General features: G+C 41.7%; 1 protein-coding gene and 1 pseudogene across 1 annotated transcript; both read right to left on the reverse strand.

The window, feature by feature from the left end:
• Positions 1–4,363: 4,363 nt before the first annotated feature.
• LOC147427345 (uncharacterized) lies at positions 4,364–5,112 on the reverse strand. The gene is made up of 3 exons (XM_086497777.1): positions 4,996–5,112; positions 4,603–4,908; positions 4,364–4,417 (listed from the first exon to the last, which is right to left on the reverse strand). Exons 1-3 carry the CDS (start codon positions 5,110–5,112, stop codon positions 4,364–4,366), a joined length of 477 nt encoding a protein of 158 aa, XP_086353903.1.
• Positions 5,113–5,213: 101 nt separating this feature from the next.
• LOC147427346 (uncharacterized) lies at positions 5,214–5,733 on the reverse strand (annotated as a pseudogene).
• Positions 5,734–22,227: the final 16,494 nt, after the last annotated feature.

Here is a 22,227-nt window from a genome sequence, read left to right on the forward strand (position 1 = left end):
ATCTTCCCAAAACACATCCTCATTGTGCTCTTCTTCAGTGGTTTCATTCTCCTTCTCGCCTTGCATATCGTTGTTTTCCTTTTCTCCCTCAATGTCATCCATCATCACATTCAGCCAGGGTGGCAACACCTTCACTCGCCTCTACATCAAGACCAAGCATAAAAGAATGGGGTCAACACATTAAGAAAAAACTCAAACTCCAGAAAAACAATGCTTTGGATCAGTCATGAAGCAAGATGTCCAGCTTCTACAAGACCAGACATAGACAAACTTCAACAACGCATTAAAATCAAACAAAAACTGGACATGTAGAATCCTTGTCATGCACATGTGCATCAAGACTAGACATAGACAAGCTGCATCAACGCACTAAAACCAAACAAAAACTTGATAAACCATATAGCAGGATGCACGGGTTCGTTTTTACTATGGGATGCATGTAAAATCCTCATCATGCACCTCTGCATCAAGACCAGACATAGTTAAATGGAATCAGTGCATTAAATTCAAACAAAAACCTGATACACGGAATGCAAAAACCTGATACAAAACCTGTTCTTTTTTATTATGGTGTGCATGTAAATTTTCCTCATCATGAACCTCTGCATGCATACCAAACATAGACAAATGGAATCCGCGCCTTGAAAACATAGACATAACAAAAATGCTGAAAAGTAAACTCGGACACATGTAAGGGTTCGCCTTTAGCTTGGCACCCCCACCTAGGACAATCGAGGAAGAGTCTTGATAAACAATGGCAACTCAAAGATTACGTGAACATGGTTTACTTGGACCACCTCTCCTATTGTGTCCTCAACGAGCTTGAGGCCAGCCTCATGACAAAGTAACACGGGGTCTTAAATGACCCCGAGCGGTGGGATCAACGACTGCGGCCGCCTGGGTTGAAATCTCGCTCGCGAACCCGCATTGACTTTTGTGTGTCGTCCGCCCTGAGGACTAAGTAACACGGGGTCTTAAATGAAGACCTCGTCATGGGATCCATGGCGAGCAGCTATGCGCACAAAAGTAGAGGCACACTCGGCCGTCCGATTTTAAACGGACGTGTCCGTGTTTTTTTTTCTGTCCATGTTTACTTTTTTTCATTTAAGTTTAGCTTATATAGTTTATTTGGCGCCTTGTTGACACCGAAATGCACGCGCATGCGTAGTTAGCTCACCAAGCTTCCATGGCAAAGGTGCCGGGTTCGAATCACCGAGCGAGCGTTGACTTGCATTTTTTGTTGGACGTCCATCTCCCTCGAGATTCGCGCTTGCCACACCCGTCGTCGATCCCATGACAGGTCTTCATTAAATACCCCATGTTCTTTGGTCATGTGGGTCGTCCGCCCTCAAGACTAAAGAACACGGGGTCTTTAATGAAGACCCCATCATGGGATCGACGACGGGTGTGGCAAGCGTGAATCCCGACGGAGACGGGCATCCAACAAAAAACGAAGGTCAACGTCCGTCTGGTGGTTCAAACCCAACACCTTGGCCATGGCAGCTTGATGAGCTAACCACACAAGCGCGTGCATTTCGGTGTCAAGGAGGCAAGAAATAAACTGTATAAGCTAAACTTTAAACGTTGAAGAGTAAACACGGACAGAAAAAAATAAACACGGACACGTCCGTTTAAAATCGGACGGCCGGGTGTGCCTCTGCTTTTGTGTGCATAGTTGCTCGCCATGGATCTCATGACGAGGTCTTCATTTAAGACCCCGTGTTACTTAGTCCTCAGGGTCGTCCACCGTCCTCAAGATTCTCGCCACTCAACCACAACTGTTGATCCCACCGCTCGGGGTAATTTAAGACCTCGTGTTACTTAGTCATGAGGCCGGCACGGGGCCATGGGATCGACGGCGGACGACAGATGGCGTGGATCTCAAGGAGTTCCGACGGTAAGCCAAAAATTGAGAGCTAGTCCCCTCCTAGATGGGAGCCTTGGCAGCCATTCCCCTAACCGGATGCCGCGTGTGCATTTCGTTGAAACGTAGGTGTGTTTACATATGCTTATGCTTGTCTGAGGTTACTCTCTAGGGATGTCGGAGTTTACAAAACTTGTCTGAGTTTACTTTTGGGGAAAGTAAACTCAGACAAGTTTTGTAAACTCCGACATCCCTAGAGAGTAACCTCAGACAAGCATAAGCATATGTAAACACACCTACGTTTCAACGAAATGCACACGCGTATCCGATTAGGGGAATGGCTGCCAAGGCTCCTGTCTGGGTTCGAATCTAGGACGACACCCGCCACCAACTTTTTGTTTGCCGTCGGATCTCCTCAAGATCCACGTTGTCCACCGTCTCACCGTTGCTCCTCTAAGATCAAGAAGGCTGCCCCTCATCCAAAGGCCAAATGCTCATTCTTGCTGGTGACAGGCTGATTTCAACCCACAACCCGATTGCCATGAAACCTACAACCCAAAGTTCCCTGTGGAAAAAAATATGCCTGTGGCAAAAAAGATGGTGCTTGGTAAACTAGGACAAGTATAGATGAACAAGTACAACTCTAAGTATACTTGAACCATAACTCGCTGATTTCAAGGTACACCCCAATGACCTCTTGGGTTGTCAGTCTTCGATTTCATGGCCATCAAGTGTTGGGTTTCATGGTCATCGAGGTCCCCATGGCAAAAAGGGTGAAGATTGGTAAACCATGACCTAGGACAATCAATGACAAACATAGATAAACAAGGACAGAGTATACTTGAACCATGGAGGCACACAACATATAGTTGGATGGGGACGGCATGAGAAGAGACTAGCTACTGCCATCATAGTGTGAGAGCTCAATATAATGCGCTTGGGCTTGAGGGTATGGGCTGAAGTTGCATGCATTGAACCTTTGGTGGATGAAGCTTCAGAGAAGTCCTCTACTTGCTCATTTTCTAAGGACAATCTTTCTCTAGATGGCCATATTTGTGTCAAAATTTGCATTAAAAGTAAGCATGAGGATTGCTCTTACCGCCATGATGTTTTCGCTAATGACACCATGATTTAAGTTTGAATGGTAATAGGGAGGGAGCGTACTGGTGTTGAAGGAGCCTTGGTGTTTGGAGGTATTTCCGTGAGGCTTGGCCGGCAAGTGCCACTGGTTGGGCTCCCGTAGATTGACCGCAGAGAGCTTCTCCTTGATGTATTTTGGCCACCAAGAGTTGCACTTGTAGGTCCACCCTATGTGGTGATGAATGCCTACCAAGAGGATAGAAGGGATACCATCAAAATAATGGTTTGTAATGTCTCAAGGACGGCCAATCCCCAGATAATGACCTCATCAAGAAGAACCTACCAAGCATCCATACATTTGGCAGTGCTTTGTCCTTCTTGCATGTTGGTGTTCACCAATCTCTTGATCAAGGAATCTTAGTAAACTAAGTCGGTATGCTCATATGTCTTGTGAAAGAAAGACCGTATAGCTTCTGCCGACTTCAAAGCACCATTGGCACTCGTCAATCTCCGCAATGGAGCATGATCACATAGACTCCACTGACACAAGACTTGGACCTAGAGTCGAGACAACATCCCATAGTAGAAGCTCCTTGACATAGAGCTCCATCTTCAACCCTCATACTTGATAGTCGTTACCATTAAGTTTGTCTATGGTTTGATGTCTAGCTTTAAGAGAAGGGGTAGAAGAGATCTCTGCCATGCCGTCAGGTTCCGGATACCTTGGAAGAGAGGAGCAAGCAGCAAGACGAATGTCGCTAAGAGGGATTTTTCGTATGCCTTGGAAGAGAGGAGCAAGCAGCAAGACGAATGTCGCTAAGAGGGATTAAGATTAAGGATCTAGTTTCTTGCAAGCTTGAGTGAGCTATTAAGCTAATAGGGGCTCTGATACCATGTAGGCAAAACCAAAACAAACACTAAAACAATAATTGAAGCTAATGACTGATGTGCGTAATGAATAGAAAAGAGTACTTAGCTAAATGTATTGCCTCGATTTCACAATAACATGGTGAGTTGATACAAGACTTGTTTATATACATGAATGGGAGTTCATTGTGCGTAATATCTAGAGCTAACTAGGGCTGCAATGTAGGAGCTAATGTAGGAAGGTAATTGGCCACTAATTTAGGGGCGATTCATGAGAGAAAATAGGACCTACTTTAGCTAAGAAAGACAATGGCACTCCCAATTACAAAGAAAGACAATGGCCATGAAACTTATAACTTGCTCACATGCTTCATGAAGCTTCAAAACATGCAAGGAACTTAAACATTCTCACAAGCAAATGGAGCAACACTTGGACAATGGTGGGTGGGTAAAACAGGCCCATAAACAAGCGCGAGGAAAGACCTAGTGGCCATGAAAGCTACAACCAGCTAACATGCTTCATGAAGCTTCAAATAATACAAGAAATGTAAGTTAAATTGTAGCATCCATAAGCATAGAAACACTTTGAACACAATACAAGCTGCCCTTCAAAACATAAAAGCTGTGAAATTACCTAACCTTTGAGACTTAAACGCTTGTCATAGCAACCATAAGTAAACAAGGAACTTAACCATGCTAACATGATAAAACTTCAAACATACAAGGGACCTAAACAACATACATATGCATGCAAGAAAGAAGTCACTTAACCAATTAATTAACCAGCTTACATGTGCATCATAGCCTTCGTCAATACGTTTTTGAATGCGTGCAAGGCGCAATTGAGCTGATGCATGGTAGGCAGTCATATACTCCTTCACAATATTCTCCACAAATTGCTCCTTTGGCACGGTTCTAAACTCTGGTCTGAGCTTGTCCCATTTCTCAATTGCTCGAAGATGATGAAGATCCTCAGCCTTTTTTACATTTATTGCGAACTTCCTCTCTTTGTCCTCAAACCGCTTCTTTGCCCACTTCTGCCATTCAGCTTTCTCTACTCTCGACCTTGGTGCCTTGGCTCTCGAGGGCAATTGAGCCTGGGAAGCACGACCCGACTTTTGCATTGGGATGTGTATTTCAAGGCCATGTTCTCTCTTGGGATGCCTCTCCATTCGCAACCTCACCAACTCAAAGCGAAACCGTCCAGGGCATTCATCACTTGCACGACATTGTCGGGCAAGCTTCCCATCGGGCAAGAACACCTCCACATATGGCATCAACCCGGACGACATTAACTGCATGCTACTACCCTCAATCTCCTTGTCATCTTCTTTGCATTCACCTGGCTGGCCTACTTTACTTTTTGTATCATTCGGCTGCCCCTCCTTCAACTTGGTGTCACCTACCTCCTCATCAAGGACCTGTTTGCCTTTCCTTTTTGCAACTGCAGCCTCTGCTGCCTTTTTGGGGTAGGACATGGGTTGTGCTGGCATCTTCTCATCCTTCTCCTCATTCCAATCAAACGCCTTCTCCAACTTCTTCCTAGGTCGTGGATTGGTAGAAGCAGGCGTTTGGGGTCGGCCTTCTTCAAAAGGGTTGGCGTTCAGGTCTATGATCTGCCTTGCTCTCAGACGGGGGCTACTTCAGATAGGTTTTGGAGGCGTGGCCACCCCTGCAGCCTCCCCAACCGTGGATGACTTCTCAACACCATGCCCGCTCTTGGCCCCTTTCTTGCCGGAACGCTGTGTTTTTCCCCTTGTTGGCGCCATTGGGCTTCTCCAGCACCCCACACTCCCTGTTGCTCACCTATCCCCTCCACAAAAAGGATATGCCAGACTCACAGCGCCCTCCCTGTGCGCAATGCCCCACTGGCAATCCCTCAGCAATCCTGCCGATAAGACCCGCTCCCCCTGATTTTGCATGCAGAGCCTCTTGCATGCCCAAGGACACCTTCCCTCTCCCCCCAATCATGCACCCCGTGCCCAACGCCAATCCAAATTTTTTGTCCAACTCAGCCACCATTTGGGCAGCTCAGCCTCGCCACGCCACCAGCCCCGCCACATCAGCAGGCCTGTCCACGTTTACAAGTTTTGTCCGTGTTTACTTTTTACGCTAACGTGGAGCGCCGAGATCCCCTCTCCCTTCGCGCCCGGCTTCCCTACCGTCAATCCCCCCTCTCGCCCTTCACTTAAGACCCCGTGTAAGTTAGTCTTGAGGGAGAGCAACCCGTTGCAAGCCTACTGCTTTTGCAAGTGGTCGAGAGATAACGAGGGGCTGCATCTCCCATGACTGGTTTCGGCTCCACGAGGTGAGAGAGTGGTGGTGGGCACGACGAGATGGATTGGTTGCACCTCAGAACTATGGGTGCCACTGATTGCTGGGTAGGTGACGTGTGATCAGGAGCACCCCTACTTTTTGTTGAGTGTATGCACCAACTGCAAGCCGCTTCAATTGCAACCCACAGTATGTTTGGCACCAGTGGCGCATGCAGCTTGCTACAAGGGGCGCCGCCATGCAAAACAAATCATGTGGATAGGAAAGGCCAATGATATTACAGCCAGTGTGAGTGTTGGTGAGCAGCGCAATGATGATCAGTTCTACGGCACTAGCAGTCGGACGTTGCTTCCCTCCTTGAGCGATTCCAGACTACTGCCAGTGACGTTAGCTTGGCAGGCCCTGCCCCGTCAGCGTGTGTCCGCCATATTAGTACATCAAGTGGGTGGCAATCCTGGTAAAAAGAGAGAGGCTCACAGCTGCACGTAAGTGATGAGGGCTCTTGGTGAGCAATTGACCGTCCAGAGAGAGGCATCCGCACATCAGAGACGGCGCAACTGAGACCATTGCATGCTGACAAAAAAAAATACAAATAAAAATAATTTGCGGGTCCGTGCAGAGTTGCGTGGGTAGAGGATAGCAGAGGCAGATGCAAAGTGCCATGCTCAAGGGACGTCTTCTTGCCCGATTTCGAGAGTCTGCCTTGCCCAATTAAAATAAAAGGTCGTTTTTAATGGGTTTTCTTCCTCAGCTATTGTCACGCCACTTCTTTTCTTATACGACACTACTGGGTGTGAGCCAGCCACCCTTCAACACTTCTTTAGTGGTACATATATGTCCCTTGACTCCTGGGTTGTCCCACGACATCCTATGTGATCGCCCCGCTTCTACTTCGCAACAATTATGTGTGGAATGGTGATTGAATCTCCCGCTTGAGGAGCATGCCTCAAGTTCAAACCTCATCAAAAAGATCCTTCCTATGACAAAGCACCTCCAATTTTTCTCCTATTACTGTTCATCTTCGTCTACAATACAAATCCTATGACGATATTTATCGCGCTTATAGTATAAAATTGTCATTTATACTATCTTATTTAGATATCTTTCACTAATTACAAATTAATGAAGGATTAACACCAAATTTGCATGAAAAACATAATATAAAACAAGGACATCGAATTATACATTTTTAAAACCAAGAGAATACAATAGCACTTAGCTTTTGGTTATCCGAATCTGCAATCTTTGGAGCGTAGCCTCAGCTCTGATACCACTGCTACAAACGAAAGGCGTGGTTGCCCTGCAAAATATCCGAAATAGCATACTACAAACCATAGAGCAGATTAATCGACATATCTGGCAACCACATAGACGCATAATCGCGAGATACACGAATAGAGAGAGATAGAGTGCGAGAGAGAGGAAGTGAACATGCGTAGGCACACCTCGGAGAGCAGAGTGCTACGCCGGCACGACGAGAGACAAGAGAGGAGAGATGAGAAGAGCAACGCAAGCCATCCAGATGACGGTTCACTTTGTACCAATGCAAGGAGGCAAATCACATGAAGTCCATGTTTCATTAAAATTGCATCATATTTTGATGTGCATTACAGCCATTTAATTTTTTGAATGATGTGTTTCATCAAAATAAAGAGGTTCCTCTTTGTTACATAAATTAGAAACAACCAATGCATAACAATCCGGTGCATATGATGGATGGTGAGAACCTAAACAATTCTAGCTAGACATAGGTGCGTCCAGTTTACAGTCATGGAAAGTATGCGCTATTTATTTTTTCATCACCTAGCCTCTTCACTCTCACCCCCTTCCACATCAAGTACATCTTTTACATCTGGATGAGTAATAGGATAACCCCTTAGGCTATACATTTTCCACATTTGAACTTAAATTCAAGTTTCCACCATTAAGAAAAGGCAATAAAGTGTCATATATGTCATGTGAGCTTACATTACTATCTCTGGCACATGATAACAAAGACTAAACAGTCTTCCACAAATACAACATCCCGTTGTGAGCAGGCCAGGATGAAAACACACAGAATGCCTCTATAATGACCCAACACACACTCTTGGGATGATATACACACACACTATGGGGCACCACTCGGCTTACATAACCCACCTGGCCGAGACAGGGAACAAACTAAGGAGTGAGAGGAGAGAGACTACCCATTTACCCACTCCACACAGAGAGCCACACACACACACCCAAAAAACTCAGCTCAAAAGAGGAGAATTTATGGTGTTTAGATACAATTGAGCTTGGGCCAACACCAATGGGGCAAATAGCTCACACAATATGGGTAAAGTATGCCAGATACAATCACAAATTGGAGCAGAAGCTTCGCTTATAGGAGAAACTAACACAGACAAATCAGCAGAAAACCAATGAGGAATTTGGAAAAATGGAAAATTCCATCGCATTTGGAACGGCCCAAAACCCCAGTCTACAATGTCAAAGTGCTCAAATCCGACCTCGGATGAGCAGTTTACGGCCAAAACAGGCTCCAAAAACAGCAAAAACACAGTTGCGGCTATTCCTCCTCTTCTCTCCACTTTTTTTCTGGTTTTATCTCAGGTTTTTCATTTCCCACACTTAGCTTTATTACTTGGGCATCCTTGGCCTTTTAGTTGACCTCAAACGGACCCCGAACAGGCCAAAAAGTGGCCTCGCAGTGCATAGTTGTCACCCTACTGCATCCATCCGCACACCTGGCACTCAACTTTTTCCAATAATGCATCCCGCCACCACATGAAGTGGCCCCAAAAGATGGTCCTCATGATGATATTTTTGCATAATTATCACAAGAAAACACCCATGTTGTGTCCGTACTTATCCACGTGCAAGTATTAACCCCATTCGACATCCTAACGCCACTAGATGCCATCTGACACACCTGCTTACCTCATGTCGTCGGCCCGTGGATAGCTTCCTCAAGAAGTTTTATGCACTACCAACTCCTCATTATTATAGAAAAAACACACCGATACTGGTGATAGTCAAAAACGATGCACTATGTACATGTTGTTCTACGTGTACACATGTGGGACCCACGTAACCACTTGGCTCTGGAAAATGGACAATCCTTTATTTGATGCACCATGCATATGTATGTACATATGCACAATCCCTTATTCCAAAAAACTCCCGACATAATTTTCCCAGCCCCTAGCTTGCTAGATCATTCACGATCAGCACCAGCAAAAAGAGATATTCATTCCACCTGGATCCCACACAAAAACACTTTGCATTCCCTGCATCAAAATCTTAATCAAGGTTCCACCTAGTTCCCAAGGAAAACCTGTAGAGATGCCATATATCAACTTTGCATCAAGAAAACGATCAATTACTTCGGCATAGACCTGCATGTGCAAATATATCTCCTTCTCCATAGCTGAGAGGTCTCTACTGATCATTTGTGTCATCAATTCCTGCTTCTTTGACAATTCAACCTTGGTTTGCATCAGCCCTTCAATCACTTCATAAGGCCCTTCACTTTCATCTTCAACCTCATTTGCAAATTCAACTAAACGAGACTCCTGGATTTCTTTGTCCAAATCAAAAGAAATGCAACATTAGCATCCTTATCACTGCTAGTAGTAGTATCACTATCCTCATCAGTCACTGTGGAATAGTCTTCATCACTAGACTCGTCCTCATCCTCATAAAGCTCCTCCAATCATTTCCTTGTGTCCATATTATAAAGCTTCTTGGCACCCGTCTTTCCATAGAGGCTAATCGTACCACATCTCCAATCTTGAACAGCTCCCACTGCACATAACCATGGTCTTCCCAGTATAATAGGATATTCTCCCAACCCTGCTGGCATCACATGAAAATCAACCACCTCCTTTGCATCATATGCCTCCACTTCTAAGCTCTTTACAACACCCAAACATTTTACTTTTTGATGGTTTGCCAATCTGATCTGAAAGTGTGACACCCCAGACACTGTAAGACCCATCTTCTGAACGCATGAGTGTGTTATGATGCATATTTGGGCTCCACCATCCACATAACCTTGTCCCATATTTTTTCTTTTGTGCCACACATCTACTATTGGACAGATGTCTGGTAGCTCATCTATCGCCAACACCTTCACTGAACCTCTCTCTGGCTCTTTCTCCATTGGGTTAACCATCCACTTCCACTGTCGCTTTAGCTTAGGCACCATCTCTATAAGCTACCGAAAAGTAACATCTGCTTTCTTGCTTGTCAAATCCTCCTTCAAGTCATAGCTTAATTGCCCACCCCCTAGTGGAAAATCTGAAACATGAAACTTGCAACGAGCCCTCCTTTTCCTCTTGGCCTTGACATCCTCGCCTTCATGACTCTTTTCCTTCTTCTTACTAGGACCTGGGGCACTTCTTCCTTCCTTGTCCACTGTGGTCCTCTTCCCAATAGGCATCACTAATGTATCCTCTAGCTTTGATGCCTTCTCTAAGGTGACTACACTTATCACTTTTGTCTTTCCCTTTTCCTCTTGGGTTAATCCACTGGTTCCTTCTTCTCCTTTAATTTCGATGCCATAATCATTTGACCTAGTTAGCACCTGTCTTGGCAATGGATACATGTCTCCCCCCATCCTTGGTGGCTTATCACATTGCGGGCTGATGTGGCCCAACTCTCCACAATTATAACATGTGGGTGTCTGCCTCCAGAACCTACCATTGCTTTGTCCAACACCATTCCTAGGTCTTTCTTCACCTCCTGGCTGATTTGCAAACCTCCCTCGACCTCGATTATTTCCCACTTGACCAAGCATGTTAAGGCTGAGATTGTTCATTAAATGTACCACTTGTCTCATGTCTTGCCTTAGCCCATCATCTTGCACTGCTGTAGTGACCACTGCTGGCATAACCTGAGGAGTAACAGAAACCACTGGTTCATGATGAACCCGTGGCATGTGACCTTGTAAAGAGTCCATAGGCTGATATTCAAACCTCATGGGCAAATACTCCAGCCCTAACTCGCTCATTTTTCTCAGCTTCCACTCTTTGTTCCTTGCCACCTCCAATGCATCTTCATATTTCCTAGGCTTCTTTAGCTCCACTCTCCAATGTATATTCTCCCAAAGACCAGCCTAGAACCTGTCCTTCTTCATCATGTCAGGTGGGGGTACTTATGGTGCTAAGGCCTTGCACATCCACTCCCACGCCAATGAAAACTTACGTATGTATGCATCTACTGGCTCACCTTCCTTCTGCACCAAACCTTGTACTTCTTGCCACACTTTGTCAAGATCTTCTATCTTCACAAACTCCCTTCTAATCCATGCCTTAGATTGTCCCAACTCAATCTTACAGGTGGATCAACCACACGCAACTCCTCTTCAAATGCTTTGGACCAAACTCGTGCATCACTCTTCAAACGAATTTGGAGAAGACGTAACATCTGCGTCGGGTCATGAATCTGATTGCTAATGCAGGCAACCTCCATCTTTTCCAAAAAGTCTTCCACATCTTCATCACTTCTTCCATGAAATTCCGGATAAGAGAAAGCCATGGCTACCCAAGTTACAATGCTTTGAGAACCCCTTCGAACACACGTGCAAGAACACAAAACTTTTGACTGACTCAATCCCTAGAAACTTCAATGGAGCTGGTCTTTAGATAAGGACAAACACATGCACATCAAATGAGTTTTCATAGTTAATCATTGGAATTACAATAGGAAAAGGGCATTCCAGTATCTCTTGTAATCTTCTAGGCCCAAACATAAAGACTATGTGCTCCTGGAAAAAAATCTTCCTAGACACATGAACATTTATCTGGATTTTTTGAGTTAAATGAAAAGGAGTGAATTGAGGGCAATTTTAATCATCCATTAAAGTCAACCATGCAGCTCCCAAGAAAGCACACCTATCTTATCCTCTGATTTTGCCAAAATTTCAGCAGCATAAGAGCATAAATGACTTAAAAGACCAAAAAACCAGCCATCATAACTTGGAAAAATTTTGGCAGAGTTTCCCCAGAAGTAGAGCAGTAAGAACCCAAAATATAGATTGTATATGTATGCATAAAAAGCCAACAACAGAACCCGAGCATCAAGTAGGAATCACTAGTACATAGCCTATGGCGAGGTCACAAAAAGGGTGCTCCAGCTACTTGTATCACTGAAAGGATCTCACATTTGAGAATCCCCCAGCTCAATAAAACCTCACGCTATCGACCCTCTCACAAAGGCTTATGCAAATCTCGTATAGTCAAGTCTCAGAAATGACTATCTTTCAGACCAAGTCTCAAAAATGGCTGGGACTACCAAATAAAACCAAGTATGGCTCCACAAAGGCGTAAAATGGCATTTTCTACAAGTAATGTACAATATCAACAGACAATGCGCTCAAGCAGGTGCCAAATGATGCATACCCACGACAAGTGCAAGTGACTTCCACTGTCAGTGTATCACTCTACTCCAGCTACATGTACCTGTGTAAATCACTTGTACCTATACCTGTAACCTGTAACCTGCAACATGTAATCCCGAATCTCAAAGCTTGCAGCTCGAAGCAGAAGGTACTCGAAGAAGATCCTCCGTGGGGGCGCCAAAAGAATGTGAGCGGGATGGAAACACACAGAACGCCTCTATAATGACGCAACACACACTCTTGGGATGATATACACACACACTATGGGGCACCACTCGGCTTACACAACCCACCTAGCCGAGACAGGAAACACACATATGGAGTGAGAGGAGAGAGACTACCCATTTACCCACTCCACATAGAGACACACACACACACACACACGCCCAAAAAACTCAGCTCAAAAGAGTAGAATTTCTGATGTTTAGATACAATTGAGCTTGGGCCAACACCAATGGGTCAAATAGCTCACACAATATGGGTAAAGTATGCCAGATACAATCACAAATTGGAGTAGAAGCTTCGCTCATAGGAGAAACTTACACAGCCAAATCAGCAGAAAACCAGTGAGGAATTTGGAAAAATGGATAGCTTCATCGCATGTAGAACGGCCCAAAACCCCAGTCTACAATGTCAAAGTGCTCAAATCCGACCTCAGATTGACCAGTTTACGACCAAAACGGGCTCCAAAAACAGCAAAAACACAATTGCGGCTGTTCCTCCTCTTCTCTCCACATTTTTTCTGGTCTTCTCTCGGTTTTTTCAGTTCCCACGCTTAGCTTTATTACTTGGGTACCCTTGGCCTTTTAGTTGACCTCAAACGGACGCCGAACAGGCCAAAAAGTGGCCTCGCAGTGCATAGTTGTCACCCTGCTGCATCCATCCGCACACCTGGCACTCAACTTTTTCCAATAATGCATCCCTCCACCACGTGAAGTGGCTCCAAAATATGGTCCTCATGATGATCGTTTGCATAATTATCACAAGAAAACACCCACGTTGTGTCCGTACTTATCCACGTGCAAGTATTCAACCTCCTTACGCCACTAGATGCCATCTGATGCACATGCTTACCTCATGTCATCGGCCCTTCCTTGATAAGTTTTATGTGCTAGCAACTCCTCATTATTATAGAGAAAACACACTCATACTGGTGATAGTGAAAATCGATGCACTATGTACATGTTGTTCTAACTGTACACATGTAGGCCCCACGTACCACCTGGCTCTGAAAAATGGACAATCCTTTATTTGATGCACCATGCATGTGTATGTACATATGCACAATCCCTTCTTCCAAAAAACTCCTGACACCATGAAACAAAAATACGTGTTATCTTTGGATGATATAACCTATAATCTTTGCTTTCAAGATTGTAACCAACAAAATTACATTTGACAACCTCAACATTCAAATTTTTTCACTGCTTTTGTGGCACCAAAGTATAATCTAAACAACCAAAAATGTGCATGTGATCAATAGATGGCTTCTTATCATGCCATGCTTCAAAAGGAGTCATAGACTACAAGGCTTTGGTTGGACATGTATTAGGTACATAAGTAGCACACATGACATGCTCAAGCCAAAATGAATGTAGTAAAACTTGACTCTTGTTAGCACATAGCTAGCATTGGGAGCCTAGATACAACCTTTGATGTAATTTCAGATGTAATTTTTCACTTTAGATCATTGTGGACACCCATAGCCCTAAGCCATTGTAGTTCTTTTGATTTTTGGACTCATTTGTAGCTATTATGTGATAAGGAGCCAAACATAGCGGGGCTACGTGCTTCTAGATTGTATGAAGAAATTCTAGGCTATTGATAATCATAACTTTTTCCTCATTTTTGAACCTTGAACATTTGGCTAAGGTATAAAAGCCAATTTTTTGTAAAACCTACAAAGACTTTTTTGGATAATAAGCATATGACTGACTTGTAGAGCACTATGTACTCTCCTTCTTCTTTCTCAAGCTCATAAATTCCTTGTGAAATGTCCGATTGAAGTGTCGTTTACTTCATTACGTTCATAGGTGAAAGCTCTTTAAAACATTGTGCTTTTTTCATGCTTTAACTTTGTTTTTGTTGATGCTCACCCACTCCTTAATCTACTCATATACTCATAACTCTAGCTTTACATAGTAAAACTGCACTTTATGCATTGGAGAGGTGTAGTAGCTTCATTGGAGAGCTTTGAGGTGTATACGGGGTCAAAAACAATTAGGTCAAATATGCCCTGCAGATAATAAGTGCACTCTTGGCAAGTGGTTGAAAGGGGGATTTAAGGGTTCAAGCATGTGTATTTAGATGTTGTTAACTCATCTTTATCAGATTCCATTTTCTTAGTGAACTAATGAGATTAATCTGCACTACCATAGATAGCTTTTGCAACCTGACATGCAGTAGAGTATAGATTTGTGTGAGATAAGGATTAAGTGTATTTTCCAATATATTGAAAACCTATTGTAGCCTCCATGTACTAGTCGAGTCGACTTCATCCCACGGTATGACATCTATGTTCGTGGTTCTCACTGTCACTACAATAGGATAGTGAGGCTTGGAATTCGGAGACCCCCACATTTTGGCGTCATTGCGAGGGATGAGATGACCTAAACTAGGAAAAAATGCATCAGTTCTCAGTAGGATTTTCCAAAAACTTTCTCTTGGTTTGCTTGGAGTACAAAAACCATCTTTTAGAAATTGCACGATTGAGGTGTGTCTACTTCAGCTGGGTAGATGTGTCTTGAGAGTAGTCGTACTTGTTGCCGAGGAACTTTAGGCTTATATTAGGTCATTTTTTAATAGTTGATAGCTTGAACCATGTCAAAGTCTGAAAGTTGACACACTTTTCAAGAAAAAAACACATAAAAACTAGTGTTGGTGGACATTTTCCACTATCTTTTTCCTGATTAGGAGTAGGCTAAATAGGAATCAAGGAAGGTTTCCAATCTATCTCACCCTCTGAATTGACATCATTGAAGTGCTTGCAAAAAATTTCAAAGATTTTCGTTTCGGCACCCATAAGATGAGTTCAAAGCATCAAAATAGCATTTTTGATCATCATTGATCTTGGAAAAGCTATGGCCACCCACGGGTAGGTCAAAATATAACTTGCTAGAAAATTTTCAAAGTTCGGTCAAAATTCATCTTATTATCTCCCAAGTAGTAGATGCATGTAAAAGTGAGTTTGATTGGCTAAAAGTGTGTGTAATACCTTCTATAAGACCTGAATGCCAACAAACTCCCAACAAAGTACACAATCTATGTTGAGATGTAGAGAGAAAGAGAGAGACAAGAGCCAAGAGACACACCATGTATGCTCCCAAAGACTGATTCATATTGAGGACAAGATACAAATATATAGATGAGACCAAGTTGAGTAGAGTGAGCCATATATAGCTCCAACACCCCCATGCAAACAAAGGCCCCTTGGGGAGTTCAAGGGAAAAACCCAAGCCCCTATAAAAATGTGAAAATATGAACCAGTGATGAGCAGATTATAGTGTGCAAGTGTGGAGTGTGCATAGTGCATGGTACCTATATGATTGTAATGTCATATATACAAAGCTATCATAATTGCAAAGAAGCTAATCTAAAAAGAGTGAGGTCAAAGCAACTCCAAGATCCGAGCACAAGAGGATAAAGTGTGACTCGTTGAGGCCTTTGGTAAGAGTGTCTGCAATCATCTAGTCACTTGAATAGTATTCAACCATTATGGCGCCTTTGTGTACTTTATAACGGACATATTGATAATGCACAGCAATATTCTTTGACTTATTATGTTGAACATAGTCTTTTGCATGACTAATACCACTCTGGTTATCACACCGCAAGGGTGTGCTAGAAAGAGAAGAATGACAAATATCGACTAGCATTTGTTGAAGCTAGATCAGCTCACAAGCTGCAAGTGATGCTGCAACATATTCAAGCTCAGTCGTAGAAACTGCAACATGATGTTGTTTCTTATTGGTCCAAGAAATAAGGCAACCATTTATGAAGAATCAATTGCCACTAGTAGATCGCATAGATAAATGTGAGCTTGCTCCAAATTTCATTTGTGTAACCCAAAAGAGAGAGAGAGATTTCATAGAATTTGATATCATTTATTGTCAATAGACTAAAACAAAATCTTTATTGCCTTCTCATTATATCAAAACACGCTTTGCTATAGACCAATGCTTAAGAGAAGAACATGAAAGATGGTGCATGTGGAGAAGGAGTGGCTTTGGATCCCTCAAAAAAGAGGTCGAGTAGAGGGGAGCACCATTCCCCCTCGCTTGAGGATCCTCACTATTGGTTTGTTATCAGTGGTGGTGGGAGGGCACATAAGAATGAAACACAATGGCAAGAGTGAGTGAGACAAGGCATGGCACTTAGTGATTGTGGTACTAGCTCTACTTCATGCAGCAACTCCACACGCCTCTTAGGGACAGTTCGAGTTTGAGGATGAGAACATATTTGACATGGTTGATGATTTGTTGGCACATGAAGCCAGTTGGAAACAAGGATGGTATCATCCACATAAAGAGCAAGACTCACAAAACAACTACCTTGGAGATTTATATATAAGTTGGGGTTTGGAGAGCAAGAGATGGATCCTTTGGAGGTGAGAAAAAGATCAAATTTTGTATACCAGGCCCACGAAGCTTGCTTGAGACCATATAGCTTCTTAAGGAGTTAAACAACAAGTCCTTCTTTACCTGAAATAACAAACCCTTCTGGTTGTCCCATATAAATTTCCTCTTCCACATCACCATTCAAAAAAGCAGTTTACACATCCATTTGATGATCTTCTAAATCAAATTGAATAGCAAATGCCAATAAAACTTGAACACTTGTAATGAAAACAACTGGTGAAAAGGTCCTTTGATAATCAACACTATCAACTTGGGGGTAACCTTTTGCAACTAAACATGCATTGAACTTGTCAAAAGATCCATCTTCTTTTACCTTTGTTTTATACACCCACTTACACTTAATAGTTGTACGACCAGGAGGTAGTTCAGCTAGTATCCATGTACCTTTAAAGATAAGAGAATTGTACTCTTCTTCTATAGCCTCTTGCCATTGATCCTTTTGTGGTGAAGAGATAGCTTCATTATAAGTAAAGGGATCTTTAGAAGTAGAGAGAGAATTATCAACAATATCATCATCATAAACATGACATGAACCATGTACAAAATCAATAGGCAGATCAACAAAAATATTAATATCATCATTGGGGATGGTTGTGAAGAGGAAAGTTGTACAATAGGAAAAGTTTTATCATCTGAAAGAAATGAAAAAGACTAAAGCAATGATTTAGTATCATCCAAATTATCCATGGACCATGAGCCTCCCATAAGTTGTTCGTTAAAAGTAGCATCATGATTCACAATTACTTTCTTGGAGGAAGGGTCATAAGATTTGTAGCCTTTGGAAGTGTTAGAGTATCTAGTAAAAATAGATTTAAGACCACGAGAATCAAGCTTTGTTCATGTTTCTTTGGAACATGAATATAAGAAATACATCCAAAGGTTCGAAAATGAGATACAAAAGGAATGTCACCTGTTCATGCTGTGATGTGTATCTTACCAGAGGGTGCAGTAGTAGGAAGATGATTCTCAATAAATATTGTTGTCAAAGTAGCTTTAGCACAAAAAACACGAGATAACCCAGAATGAATCAGCATTCATTTACAACATTAAGCATACTTTGATTCTTTCATTCAACAACGCCGTTCTTTTGAGTTGAATATGGAATAGTGTGTTCATGATGAATTCTATTGTTAGCACAGTAACTCACAAACTCTTGAGAAACATATTCACCTCCATTGTCACTACAAAGATTCTTGAGGCAACAACCAGTTTGAAGTTTTGCAACCTTGTGAAACTATTTGAAAACAAATAAGGCCACAGATTTTTGTCTAAGTAGAAATAAAGTCGTATACCGTGAGAAATCATCAATGAACGTAATGAAGTAGCGATATTGTGATCTTGAAGAAGGTAGAGGTCTGCATATATCAGTATGAACAAGATCCAATATATCATGAGAATGAGCTATATTTGAGAGAGGAAAGGGTTTACGATTACGTTTCCCAAGAGCAAAAAACTCACAAATTCCCATCTGGGGATGAGCTTTAAGATCCATTCCATGAACAAGATCACGACGCTGAAGATGAAGGAGTTTTGAGAAATCAGTATGAACAAATTGGTGATGTCGACATACCTCGCAATCATGATCACTTGAAGAAGTGATAACATTTGCCATAGCATCATTGAGAGAGAGTTCAAACAAATTACCATTTTGAGAAGAAGTGGCTGTAGTCTATCCATCTTTCTCAATTTGGCATTTGGTATGATCAGATTCAACAACGAGACCATAATAAACAAGTCTAGCGCATGAAAGAAGATTACGTTGAAGATTTGGTACATGTAATACTCCTCACAAAATTCAAGTGGAAGAAGATAAGGTACCAAAATATAAATCTCCAATATCCTTTACTTGACAAGCCGTATCATCAGCAAGATAAAAAACACGTTGAGCTGATAGTGGATGATAGTTATGGAGCCACTTAGAATGATATGTCATATTTCTTTTAGCACCAAAATTGATAATAGAAAGTGTTCCATCACGTACATGAAGTATTTTGTCTAGAGAAACTGAACATAGGATACAGGTTGTTTCTAGTATTGTTTCAATTTTTATTATAGTATATTCTCTATTACGATTTGTGTCAAATCAAAGCTTATAGCACATATGAGTGGGGTGATCAGATCATCCACAATATTATTAAAAAAAAATCTCTAGATAAACGTGATTGTTTAGTGGTAATATTGTGTTCTTCATCAAATTGACGTGCCCAACAAGCATCTTCAGTATGGCCATTTTGTTGCAATGAGAACAATGCTTATTAGGAAATTTGAGACGAGAGATAATATTATCGTGATGGCCATCACTGCGGTTTCCTCATTGAAATGGATGCCTTTGAGCATAAAAATTTGGTTCCATCTATTGTGACTCAGTCTCCTCTTGTGAAATCATAGCCGTATCATGACCAGCATTACGTCGTTCTTAACATTGAGAGTATTCAATCAAGGACATGCAGGCTTAGTCAAAATCGAGACCATCTTTATTAGAAAGAATGGTAACAATGCTATCATAGGAAGAGTACTTTACCATGTCAAGGAGAAGTGTAATCAATCGTTTCTGTCAAACAGGATCACTAGCAATAGAAAGTTGATCAATAATGGATTTTTGAAAGACTCAATATGTCCCATCATGGAAATAACAAATTCATATTGTGAGTTGTTTGGCAAACCTCTCAAATAAAGTATTTCAGTAATGCAATAAGGTACTTCCATACGTCATGGAAAGTAAGCAGTTCATACACATGAAGCAAAAGGGAATCACTAAGAGAAAAAGAAATATACCGACGAGCTACTTTTTCATGTCACTGCCAATCCATATACACAACATGCCAGTCTTCAAACACAGGTCCTTCAGTGATAAGCACGTTGTCATGATCCGTATTAACAGGCTGAGGTGGACATACACGATTTCCAAGGACAACATCATAGAGTTCATTGCCTTCAACAATTAACAACATATTTGCTTTCCAAACCAAGAAATCCTTGGCCTTGGAAAGGAGTAACAGAACGCTGGCGAGAAGGAAAACCGTTGACGAGAATAGTCCTAGCCATATTTGGTTGTTAGAAGATGTATAAGATAAGATCGTAAAAATCTGCACACCATATATAGTGAAGGCTACAATTGAGGATGAGAGAAATATAATGGTCTATTTTTTTTCAATGATAAACGCAAGAAGGATACTCAACAAATGTTTAAAGATGTGAAGGACGTCACCCAAAAAAGCAAGAAAAAGGAGATGTTAATAATAAAAGAGTTCTCAAAATAGAGTGACGTGAGACTCAAGATTGACAGCCACAATATGAATAGCAAAACACTAAATTTGATCAAAAAAGTTGACACCAAAATTAAAAAAATGATCATGGACGCTTCATAAAGAGGCACGAGGATGAAATCTGCGTCAAGCTCGATTGTAGTAAAAATAGCATAACTTTTTACTGCGAAGTTCGATTGATGCAAACCTTGGACTCCAATTGAAGAGCGCGAGGAGACGAGCAAGTTTTGGACAAAACGTGCCATTGCGCTACTCTCTATAGATCTTTTCTTGTTTCTCCAAATTTTGAGGAGAAGACCCCAAAAATTGAGACGAAGTTGAGGTGTCAAAAGACAAATCAACAAGCAAACATAATCAATGATTTACCATATGGATTAGCAATAAACACCACACAAAATACTTATCCTATTCTTCTTAACACAAAACAACCATAATTAGCAAGAATCAATCCTCAAAAAAAAAAATTATAGCAATTTTGAATCTTATATGCGAATTGCATAGACATACTTTGTTTTGTCACCATGAATTTAATCATCGCGTGATTGGTACCGCTCTGATACCATGGTGATATGTAGAGAAAAAGAGAGAGAGATGAGACAAGAGACACACTATATACACTTCCAAAGGCTGATTCATATTGAGGACAATATACAAATATATAGGTGAGACCAAGTTGAGTAGAGTGAGCCATAAATAGCTCCAACAATCTATCCTATACATAATAAGATTTTTTTTTTTAGGCTTGAAATTGAACTTTCTCCACATGGACAGCTTGTTTAGATGATAAGTGAACACTCTTACAAAGGCACGTGGTTATAATTGTATTTGGATACCAAATTGGGCCAAAATAGTCCACCCTCTAAACAAACAGACAATTGAGGGTGAAAACACTCAAAACTAAACAAAACTTGACCAAACCTCTTGATAGGTCTTTTAAATACCTTGTTGCAACTGAGGGAGATGAAAATTTTGAAAAAAGTGCAAAAATTTATCACCAAGATACAAGTGCACTTAATATCTAGGGGCATGAGAAAGCAAGCTTTTGACCTTTAACACCATATTAGAGAGTTTGAGACTTTAAAGCCAATTTGGGAATCACCAATGTCTTGAGGATTTGTCCATATGGATAAATATCAAACAATTTTTAAGACCAAAGCCTTCAAAAAGGTAGCACTTGAAAAACTCTTTTGAGCCATGCTCTCAAAAGTTTGTCTAAGATTAGGGCATGTGGTCAAATATTAAGCTTGTTTTGAAAGTGGGAATTGGGAAATTCTCAAATTCATTAATATGGTGTTCTTTTTTTAACTCCATAGGTGTCAGCATATTGTAAAGAGACAGTGGTTCAAGTTTGGTGGAATTTGGACTTGTAAGTTGTTGGATATACTCAGAAATATTTGAAACCAAACTATAGACACAAAACTTGGCTTAGAAACCTCAAAATTGAACCAAACTTTATGAAACTCGATTTGTGGCTTGCGTAGAGTGCAAGCCACCAACACAAGCTGAAAAACTTGCAAAATCACCTCATGTTGACCCTGAAGATATTAAGCGCACTTAATATCTCCCACCCTAAAAAATTGACTTTTGTAAGTTTTTTCAAAAGGATTGGGTCTAGGGAAGGAAAAGAATGCTTCTGCGAAGCTTCAAGTTATTTGGACATCATTTGAGTTGCATGATCATCAAAATTGCATCTAAAACTACCAAATATAGAAGCTACTAGGGATTGAGACCAAGTTGACAAAAAATTGAAATAACCACATTCAAGGCTTGTTGGAGACATACTTGACTAGTGTGGACAAGAAAAAGTGCAGAAATTGTCATTTTTTTGGCCTAGTAGTAGATAATAAGCGT

This window comes from Adiantum capillus-veneris, chromosome 23 (genome assembly GCF_014529385.1).
Source record: "Adiantum capillus-veneris isolate H3 chromosome 23, ASM1452938v2, whole genome shotgun sequence".
NCBI classification, from domain to species: Eukaryota; Viridiplantae; Streptophyta; class Polypodiopsida; order Polypodiales; family Pteridaceae; genus Adiantum; species Adiantum capillus-veneris.